The following is a 10903-nucleotide window of genomic DNA, read 5'->3' as shown; positions in this document are numbered from 1 at the left end:
TCTGTTGGTGGTTGAAGGGTCAAAGAAGAGAAGGTAATGTAGAATCTTCTCCCCTACTGAGGCGAGCGGGAGTGGCTTCAACAGCACTTGGGTAGCAGCACTGACTATATGTTGTCAGTGCCAATCATTTCCCGTTATTGTCCCCAGTCTTCTCCCTGCACCCACCACCCCCAAATATTCTCATTCACTCAGATGTGTGTTGGCGCCTAGTCTGGGCCCTGTGAGATGGGGTGAGAGTTCGGTGCTAGAGAATTCAAAGGAGGAACCGGATTTTTGTTTTGCTGGTTCTTGTTGGAAGCAGGTCAGGGGCAGCTCCGCAGAAAAGGCACCTTTAACCTGAGACGCGAGGCACTACAGGTGAGAGCCGGCCCCAAGGCTTGGATGGAATTCTTCGGGGAGCCAGACCAAAGCCCCGCCCCGGACTGCAGCGTTTGGACGCCGCCACCCGGCGGGGGCGTGGAGGCGTCACGCGCGCAGAGGCGTCAGCACCTGGCCCTGCCCTCGCGGCCAAGTCCTGGGCCCGGCGCCGGGCTGGGCTGTACCGAGGCCGGAGCCCGGCTCGCGGCTCCGCGCATGCTCGGCCCCTCCGCTGCCGCCGGGCTCCGGAGGCGCCGGAAGCACCGGGAGCCGCCTAATGGCGCAGGCGGGAAACACCGGCCCGGGGGCCGAGGGGCGGCGGGGCGCGGTCCCGGGACGCGCGTCGTGGCGCTGGGCCCTGGCGCTGCTCTGGCTGGCGGCGACTTGGTGCTGGCCCCTGGCCTCGGGCGGCGCCCCCAGACGCCGCTGGCCGGTGCCCTACAAGTGAGTGCGGCGGCGGGCGCGCGCACGGCCGGGGTTGGCGCTGGGGGCGGGGGCGGGCTGTCGCTGTTCGTGGCCGGTCACGCGACGGTGCGGGCGGCGCTCGGTGAGGCTCTGAGCGCAGTTTGGAGCGAAGTTGAGAGTTCGGGACCCGCAGCGGGTCGCGCCGCCCTTGGACGTTTCTTCCTCTCCGGACGCCGGAGCCAGGCTATGGGCAGTCCCCAGTCGTGGAAGAAAAAGGGAGTTATGTTATTTTATGGAGTGACTTAGTAATTCATTTCTTGAATAGTTTAGAAAGACTTTAAATAGCACATCTATTACTTATTTAATGCACTGTCAGTTATTACTGCGTAGCATTTGGCACAATTTACAGCGTGACCAACTCGCCCTGGTGTGGCCGGGACTTACCAGTTTTGGCACTAAAAGTTCTGCGTCCAGGGAATCCCCTTTTTGTTCAGTCCCAGGCAAAACTGGAAAGGTTGGTCACCTCTTAAACCCAGAGGTAGGACGCTGGTCATAAATCGAGGACAAATGCTACACACCTGTGAAACTGATTTGAACCTTTAACCTGGAAGATACAGCCTAGGCTTGTTAGATAGCTAAATATAAAGAAAACTTGATGTCAACATCGGGGACGAGAAAGACCAGCAGCTTTTGAAAACACAACTATTTTGCATGACAAAATAGGAACTGCCAGCTGTTGCCAAACTTAGATACTAGTGTTTTCTGCTCACTGAATGATTTGCACCACTTTTTTGTTTTGCTTGATATACTACATGAAAAGAGAAATTTGTGATTGAAGCTTGTTTTCTTGAAAATGTTAATCAGATGTTTATAAAAAGTAAAAATTATTCAATAAAACAAGAAAGAGATTGTGAATCCAAACTATTTGATTTAGTATTAGGGCAAGGTGTTGACAGTGGCTTGTGCTTATTTAAAAGTCTCAGGTATTAAGTGCATGCCTCCATCTAATCCCCTTAGTTGAATATAATAACAATCAACTTTATTAAGTTCACACTTAAATTAGGTGTTTTAAATTACCTTTGACCTAAAATAGATTTTGCTGTGGGTAAGTGAAAAGTATGTGTTTGTTTAAACCAGTTAAGTACCCATAAAACAGTGTGCCTAAGTGGGATAAACTTTTGGAAGAATTGTTAATGTTTTTAGTTAACATCAATATTTTAATTTCTTAAAATAGAAATTTTTGTTGATGTGTTAGGATTGTAAAACAATAGATGTGGCTAGAATCTTAGGGATCTAGGGTTCTTAGAGGATGGAAGCTGCCGTTTATTTTTCTTTCTCTCCTAGTGCCAGGTATAGGTGACAAGTGTCTTTTGAGGTGACTTCAACCACATTCCCCCTCTAGTCCTATTGCTGTGGCCTTCTTTTCTTTGCCTGCATTATTGCAGTCACCTCCTAGTGATCTCTCAGCTTTAATTCGGCTTCTCTCCTCACCCTTCTCTAATTCATAAAGTAAGATCCCATCAGATCTGCTACTTAACATCCTTTAAGCTCAGCCCTCTCCAGTTGTAGGATTCCAGGGGGAGAGGTGCCAGTCACACTTTCTTAGTGACAAAATGGCAGCCTCTGCCTGTCCTCTCTCCACTGCTGCCCCGAGGCCTCAATTCTAGTCTTCTGTACCTACTAGAGACCCTTCAAGTGTGCCACATTTGTCTTACAGTGCTTAACATTTTGTTTCTTCTGTTCTAACCTCTGCAAGTATATAAAACCCTTAGGCCAGGCCTTCATCTTTGTCCTCCCCACCCCAACCCATCCTACACCCGCATTGGGTAAAAATGATTTCTCCCTCCTTTGTGCCCACAGGACTCTGTTTCTTTAGCACCTACCACAGTGCATATCATTACTTGTTTACTGTCTTCTCAGCTCCCACCCAAGGCTCAGCGAGAAGGGGAACAGCGTTTTAATTTTTGTTTCCTTCCTTCCTGGTATAGTGCCCTGCACATAGTCGATCCTCAGTAAATATTGGTTGAATGAATGTTGGTTCATTCTTAAGTAAATATAAACTATATCTTATCAGTAATTATCTTTGAATCTTAATGTATGGATTGTTTGGAAAATTAAACACATTGGAAAAATATTCATTTATTCTATAAACATTTGTATGTGTCTACTATGATAAGATCTGTAGCTATAAATATTTTAAGACATGGTTACTGTCTTCAAAAATTGTCACAATGAGAGTGAGAAACAGGAAAGCTTGCATTCATCAAAGTGCAATTCATCATTTGCTGTTAATGTTGTCATCGGAAGGTCACAGGATAATAAATAAAATGTAAGTTTGTTCACTATGGTCTGAGTTTTGACTATTTTCCCTAAGAATGCTCCTGACAGTGCAATTAAAATCTGGATTCAAAAATGTGTGAGAAAAACCAAATTCCTGTTAGAATCTAAGTTGATGGTTTCTTTTTCTGTATCAGACGCTTTTCCTTCCGTCCAGAACCAGATCCTTACTGTCAGGCCAAGTACACTTTCTGTCCAACTGGCTCACCTGTCCCAATTATGAAGGGTGATGATGTCATCGAAGTCTTCCGATTACAAGCCCCGGTATGGGAATTTAAATATGGAGACCTACTGGGACACTTGGTAAGGATGCATCTTGGTCTTGTAACTTTGGTTAAATGATTGGCTGTTAAGTTGATTTGAGGGAGTAATCACTATCAAATGGCTGGTTTTAGATCATGTTTATTGGTGTTCCTGTTAGCATATTTAAAATGAACAGTCAAAAATAGTTATTTCCAGTTTTTGTGATCTTGACAATAACAACGTAATCATTTTGATATTGTGAATCTGAACCCACCCACCTCCTATACCCAGATCCTGGGAAGTGAGAGGGAAGGAGGCCCAGAAGGGGCCAGGCAGGCAGGGAGCACCTCTTGATTTCCAGGCCCTGTTGTAGGCTCTTTCCAGGTTGGCTCATCACCCTGTGAGGTATGTAGAGTTCCTCCCTGAGACTGTGGCATGGAGGCTTCTCATACTTATCTGAGCTGTGAGGAAATTACGAGCATGTCCATATAGCGTACATCCCTCCTGTCTGAGATGAGCTGCAGTGGCCAAAGCCAGAGTTGACGAGGCCCTGGAGTTCGTGTGGCCACAGAGTGAGCATGAGAATAGCAACGCAGAGGAGGAACAGCTGAACAGTCAATTCTGTGTGATGTGCCACAATTTCTCCCATCAGGTTACCTGGACCCATGGTTACCTCCCAAATTTTTATACATGTATTATCTTTGCACAGAAAATTATGCATGATGCCATTGGATTCAGGAGTAAATTAACTGGCAAGAACTACACAATGGAGTGGTATGAACTTTTCCAACTTGGCAACTGCACATTTCCCCATATCCGACCTGAAATGAATGCCCCTTTCTGGTGTAATCAGGGAGCTGCCTGCTTTTTTGAAGGAATTGATGATACTCACTGGAAGGAAAATGGAACATTAGTTCTTGTAGCGACCATATCAGGTAAGTTTCAGAAATACAGCAGTATTTGATGATTGCATCCAAATCCAAATGAAAGAAATCACAGTACTTCCACTGAGGATATGTTAACTGTAAACTGTATCTGAAAAAAAAATTTTAGTGATGATAAATTCAGATATTTTTATGTTGAAAAATGATAGTTACTGCTCGTATGGACTTTAGGCACTGTTCTGAGTGCTGTACATATATCACATCATTTATCATCATAACACCCGGAGAGTTACTATTATTTTTTCCATTTTATAGATAGAGAAACTGAGGCACAGAAAGGTTAAGTTTACACATCTAAGTAGGTGGGACTCCAGTCCCACCTGGCAGTCAAGCCCCTGGGGCCATTCTCTTAACCACTTTGGTACATTGCCTCCTAAAATGTATATACTCTTACACATTTGAGGCCCTTTTGAGCAATTTAAATATTTTATCTCTGAGATTTCCTGTTCTTTTGGATGTATGGGTGAGTTGCTGAAACAGTTGAATTTTGCTGCATGTGCTGCAGTGTTGGTTAGCAATGAAAGGAGTTCAGCAGAACTTTCATTAATAACTTGTTCTGTCACCTTGGGTCACATTTTACCTTATTGGCCTGTGTGTAGAATGGGGATGATACCAGCATAGCATTTTAAAGGTAAAGACATTGCCCACATGATTTATAGAGTACTACGTTATAATTTGCTGTTCCCCAGAAAAATGGAAACATCTGAAATGAAAGCATTGTTTGTGACAGTAATTATTCAGTGAACCCCAGTACTTGAGAAAATGACCATACTTTGTACTTATGTAGCTCCTTACGAATCATTTTGAGGTGTGTTAACCCACAGTTTAGTGGAGATGATAAAATACTCTTCTTCCTTCCACAAATAAGGAATTGAGGCTCAGCCAGGTAACACCACTTACCCACCTCTCAAGGTCATGGCCACAAAAGCTGGATCCAGCAGCACCAGGACTAGAACTGAGGTCTTTTAAATGTAACCTGGGGATCTTTCAGCTGAATACCCCATGCTATTTTCAGATCTTTTTTCCTGCTTTCTAACTGATGTAGTCCCAAGCCATCTCAGCAGTACGAAAGTCCATCCCTCTTTTAATAATGCTCAAGAAAATCAATAGCTGATCTTTCTTTCATTCCAGGCCAGTTCACATCTCTTTCTCCATTTTCACCTACATCATTATCTGAAAATTCATCCTTCTGACATAAATCAATGGTAATATGAACAAGTAATCACTATTTTTTGTAACAGTTTGTAACATACCAGTACTTAAACCTTTTAAGTCATCCATCTGCCTTGTGATTAGTCCTGTTCATTGATCTTTCTTCATGTTACAAATGGTGTTTTAAAGCACTTTTATCTCTTACATACAACAGTGGCTTTTCAAAGTTGAACTAAGAACAGTGTCCCGAGTTCTAAGAAAATAGACTTTGTATTATTCCACAATTTTAATTCCATAAAATTGATAAAGGCGGCCACTCTTATTCATCTCAGCAAACATAAAGAATTTATTTTGTGGACTCAAGTTGAAGTAACCAAAGAAAGGTTTGCACACAGTGACAAAGTGAAATGTTGGGGCCCAGCTCCACTTGGCATTATGAATGCCCAGATGAGGGTTGTACCATTCAGAGTACAGTGTTATCTAAATATCTGGAGAGATTCTTCTGGTCTGGTACAAGATAGTAGGAGAGAGGGTAGACAGCCTAGGGTCTGTGGAATCCATGAACTGAGCCCAAAACATGTACTGTTTAGTTGATTCATTGGAGGTGTGTGGGGGAGGGGGTGTCAACAGCAGCATCCCGGCAGCTGCAAGCACAGGGAAAAAGAGAAATGCCAGGTCTTCAAGGGGAGGGGGTATGGTGTGGGTTCCTGTAACAGTAGTAAGCCAGCCTCCTACAGTAGCTGCTCCTCAGGCAGCTGGTCATGCTTTACGCATACCGTGCTTTGTGACACAAAAGTTCTACATTTCATCTGCCTGTTTTTCTTACACCATCTTTGCCCATTCACCTTTTCCTCTTATACAGTTCTTTCCTTGCTTTCCTTTTCTCATTTGCCTCTGAATCTAAGATTCAGTGAGTAGGATAGATTCAGTGGCGTAAAGCTTCTGCATTTGTGTAATCACTTTGACTATGGCTTAAATGATTATAGAATTAGTACCTAAGAGTTCTCTTTATACTGCAGAAATGCCTTGTGACATAAAGAATGGAATAAAAATTGGCCGAGCTTAAATTCCTGTTGTGAAATTCAAAACTATTGTTTACTCATGTGCATCATGATCTTAATCAAGTCAGAACATTTTACTGAAAACTAACATTATCAGCTTTGATGTTCACATAGTATTTTTTAATCTTTTAAACCTAGGAAACATGTTCAACAAAATGGCAAAGTGGGTAAAACAAGACAATGAAACAGGGATTTATTACGAGACATGGACTGTCCAAGCCAGCCCAGCAAAAGGGGCAGAGACGTGGTTTGAATCCTATGACTGTTCCAAATTTGTGTTAAGGACATATGAGAAGTTGGCTGAACTTGGAGCAGAGTTCAAGAAGATAGAAACCAACTATACAAGAATATTTCTTTACAGTGGAGAACCTACTTACCTTGGAAATGAAACATCTGTTTTTGGGCCATCAGGAAACAAGAGTCTTGCTTTAGCCATAAGAAGATTTTACTACCCTTTCAAACCACATTTGTCAACTAAAGAATTTCTGTTGAGTCTCTTGCAAATTTTTGATGCAGTGATTATACACAGACAGTTCTATTTGTTTTATAATTTTGAATATTGGTTTTTACCTATGAAATACCCTTTCATTAAAATAACATATGAAGAAATCCCTTTACCTAACAGAAACAAAACATTCCCTGGCTTATAAAACCTTAATTCTACTACTCTTTTTTTCTCCAACCACCAGCATCCCAGTTTTTCAGGGGTTGATTTTACATTTATGGATTTCTCAGCCTTTCTTCCTTGAGGCAGAAAGATAAAATGCATGTCAGCAGAATTGCTGCATATTAACATCTCAGGACTTTTCTCTTGGAAAGAAGCTGAAACTCTTATTGGCCAAAGTGAGCATGTTAGGGATCTTGATTTCAATTTCCAAGCCTTTGTTAATATGGAGAATTATGGTTCATATCAGGTATGCAGGACTTTTAGACTCAATATTTTAAAGTTGTGAATATGGTGTGCCCAAGATTTTAAAAATACCCTCAGTGATATTTTCATGGTGGGAGCTACTTTTTCTGGTCATTTAAGTGTTTTCTAGGAGTTTAGACCGACTTTACTGCTTTTCTAACTTTTGGAACCAAGTCTACTTGCATTCCATTCACCTAACTTTAAAGATTTGTTTGAACACCATAGCTGGAGTGGTTGTGCTTCTTCCAGATGTGATAAATAACAGTGTTAAAGAGCACAAATTTCTGGCTACCATTTTAGATCTAGCTAGTAACTGGCTTTTGTGTTTTAAGCAGCTTAACATCTCTAAAGCTTAGTTTCCTTGTGTGTAAAATGATTTGTCTTTCAGGATTGTAAAGACTGAAGTCGTATGTGTTTGGCATAGTAAGGTCATAATGAACGGTAGCTATAATGATCAATCAAAGAACAAATTGTCATCCTTGATCTTGCCTAATGTAGTTTATGGGCCAGCCTTTCCTGGGTTTGTAATCACCTAGACTGAGCTGCTAGTGTAGTGCTTCAGCGATTCTTCAAAAATTTGGAGCATCGAAGTATCTGGCTGCAGGCATATCTGAGTGAACAGGTACCTTCTGACTCCTCCATTGTTTCCTGTAGTTCTTCCTCCCACTCAAGCTGCCAGTGCTGTGGAAGAGGGTGCACTTCCCAGAGATAGGACAGATTTTTACTAAGGATCTCCAAGTAGCTGTGCTTTCATTGGGGCCATCAAACAAGTTTTCAGGGTCCTTCCTTTAAGCATTTGATAATCAATTGAATATCTTTCTATTCATGGAAAAAGACACTAGTCAGTAAGATGATGGAGCAGAGATCAGCAAAAATAATCCATGTGTTGTCCTTGGACCAGTATCTGTCAACCAGATGTTACTGGTCTGTGAAGAGATAAGTACAGGAAGCAGTTAGAAACTTTTAAAGAAATCTGTTGGAGTATTTTTGTTTCTGTTGGATCTAATAAAAAATGTATTTTGTATTTCTCTGGTCTTATTTCATTTGTCTAGGAATTCATTTTTACTGTATTTTTCAAAAGTGTAGGCCCCACACAGGCTGAAAATAAAAACCTAGTCACCACAGATAGCTTGAGAAACACCGTACTACACCATTCTACCTACTATACAGAGGTAGTCTTCCTCAAGTACATAAGGAAAACTTTCATTGCTTCCCATTTAGCCTGTCTACTTATGTTAATAGTACCTAAACAGGCCGGGCGCGGTAGCTCACGCCTGTAATCCTAGCACTCTGGGAGGCCGAGGCGGGTGGATCGCTCAAGGTCAGGAGTTTGAGACCAGCCTGAGCAAGAGTGAGACCCCGTCTCTACTAAAAACAGAAAGAAATTATCTGGCCAACTAAAATATATATAGAAAAAATTAGCCGGGCATGGTGGCACATGCCTGTAGTCCCAGCTGCTGGGGAGGCTGAGGCAGTAGGATTGCTTGAGCCCAGGAGTTTGAGGTTGCTGTGAGCTAGGCTGACGCCACGGCACTCACTCTAGCCTGGGCAACAAAGCGACACTCTGTCTCAAAAAAAAAAAAAAAAAAAAAAAAAATAGTACCTAAACATTCGTAATTAATATGGCCTCTTTAAACTGCTAATTGTCTTCAGAGTATGTCACAAGAAAACTTGAATCTTAGCATTATCACCATCTAGTGGCTAAACTCGGGCAACACCAACTTCTACCTGATTCTGAGAAAAATTGCTCAGGGCAAACTATTTTGGATTTCTAGACCTGCATTGGAGTGACAAGATTCTTGTACCAAGTTTGTGTCAACTGCAAATCACAGAACGTGGTTCCATAGCAAAAACAAATGAAGACATCTGTACGTAGAACTTGACTTTTATTTTAAAAGCAAGATTCTAATAGTTATATTTTAAAAAAGCATTCAAGATTTTTTATTTTGCCTAAGCATATTAATAAATGAAATTCTGTGAAAGTTCCACACAGATTCAGGTGACCATAGCACAGAGAGCATAGCATTCACATAAGCACTTCTTAAGAATTTACCAAACCTCTAAGATTAAATGGAGTTTTCAAGTACAGATGATTCAAGAATATGCTTTCAAACCGTAGTTGGGAAACCAAAATATGGCCCGACAGGAATTTACCAACTAAATTTTGCTGCCCTTTGTGCAATATAACTTAATATGATTAACTTAATCATCACATAAATGTGGTTTCTATTTTGCTGTTGTTTTAAATGTATACATTTCCTCTAAGAGAAACCATTTTGTTGATTATATTAGGGCTTTAGAATAAATGATATATCCTCTCTCATTAATCTGGGTCAGTATTAAGTAAGTACAACCACAAAGTATATTTTTGCAGATAGAGCAAAACAGTCAAAAGGTGAAAATAACTACTAAATTTTAAACATTTGGAACCCTCACTATTGGCTTTTCAAACATAAGAAAGAAAAGTCTTAGATATCCAGTTTTATAGTCTGCTCTACTGGCACTTAATGAATTATTTTATCTGGGACTACAGTTTATTAAAGACTATTTTTTAAATAAATTGTTGGCATGTTATACGAGAGTAATGTTCCAAATCCACACACATACTTTTCCCCGCTTACAAAGGGGAAATGGAATGGCCAGTTTGTTCCCAGTTACTTCCTATTTACCCTTTATTGCCCAAGTAGTTTCCTGCTCTTCAAACCTTCCTTTCTACATTTTTCTCTCCTCTATTTAAGTTAGTATATTACTTATCCTTTTATTGGACTGATTATTCTAAGGATAAGCTTGGTTCTCTTTCAAATAAAAGGCTTTGTGTCCTTTTTTAAAGTTGGGTGGCAGCAAGCAGGTGGAATTTTCCTGTGAACATTAAAACCAGCCCCACAGATAAACTGGGGTTGGAGTCTACATGTGTAAAGATTATTCCCATCTATGTGTGGGGCAGAAATTTACAGCATCTTAAAGGACCTAGTTTAGTCCTGATCCTTCTTCATACCCAAACCCTTCCTTCTAACCTAAGCTTTTCCATCAATACAAAAACATTCTTAGAATGCAGTAAGTTGACTTAATCATAATGCCTGTTTTTTCCCAATATTGTTAAAATAAGCCACATTACCAAGGTAAATTTGTCTTCTGAAATCCAGTTAAGACAGGAGGTGAAAATAATTTCAATAGTTTAAAAACTATTGATTTATATAAAGACATTTCTCTGTAAAAAGGCTAGCTGTGCTCAAGGACCCTTTAAGAGTTAGAATTCTATGTCAGTAATGTGTTTTGTAAGTTCTCATTCTGAATGCAGAAAGAACCTATTCCTTATTTTTAATGTAACCGTTTTCTGTATAAAATTTTAAACATAAATTTGTTTCATGATAGATTTTTAATTTCCTATTTCTTTAGGCATCAGAGCTTATTTCAAGAACAGATTCCATGTGCCTAACCTTGTGTCTTCAAAAAAGCCAGCCTACCATAAACATTGTTTAACATTAAGTATTCTA

At 40.8% G+C, this 10903-nt stretch overlaps 1 protein-coding gene across 2 annotated transcripts; it reads left to right on the top strand.

Moving 5' to 3' along the window:
* The first annotated feature begins 510 nt into the window (after window positions 1–510).
* CLN5 (CLN5 intracellular trafficking protein) lies at window positions 511–8415 on the top strand. 2 transcript variants are annotated; one of them, XM_069467140.1, is made up of 4 exons: window positions 511–801; window positions 3237–3402; window positions 4052–4277; window positions 6638–8415. In XM_069467140.1, the coding sequence occupies exons 1-4, from the start codon at window positions 635–637 to the stop codon at window positions 7147–7149; spliced, it is 1071 nt and encodes a 356-aa protein (XP_069323241.1). In that variant the 5' UTR covers window positions 511–634; the 3' UTR covers window positions 7150–8415. The 2 variants fall into 2 exon arrangements, with proteins under 2 accessions (XP_069323241.1, XP_069323242.1); XM_069467141.1 differs by lacking the exon at window positions 6638–8415 and adding an exon at window positions 4542–4570 and having other exon boundaries at window positions 558–801.
* Window positions 8416–10903: the final 2488 nt, after the last annotated feature.

This window comes from Eulemur rufifrons, chromosome 4 (genome assembly GCF_041146395.1).
Source record: "Eulemur rufifrons isolate Redbay chromosome 4, OSU_ERuf_1, whole genome shotgun sequence".
Classification (NCBI taxonomy): domain Eukaryota; kingdom Metazoa; phylum Chordata; class Mammalia; order Primates; family Lemuridae; genus Eulemur; species Eulemur rufifrons.
The sequence above is the reverse complement of the archived record's forward strand: the minus strand, read 5'-3'. Positions and strand labels throughout refer to the sequence as shown.

What these genes read in the sequence shown, in the direction of transcription:
- CLN5 (XM_069467140.1), top strand. Translation starts at nt 635, where the DNA reads ATGGCGCAGGCGGGAAACACCGGCCCGGGGGCCGAGGGGCGGCGGGGC. An exon ending in CGCTGGCCGGTGCCCTACAA is followed by an intron (nt 802 to 3,236) that starts GTGAGTGCGGCG and finishes TTTCTGTATCAG; the next exon opens with ACGCTTTTCCTTCCGTCCAG. An exon ending in GAGACCTACTGGGACACTTG is followed by an intron (nt 3,403 to 4,051) that starts GTAAGGATGCAT and finishes ATCTTTGCACAG; the next exon opens with AAAATTATGCATGATGCCAT.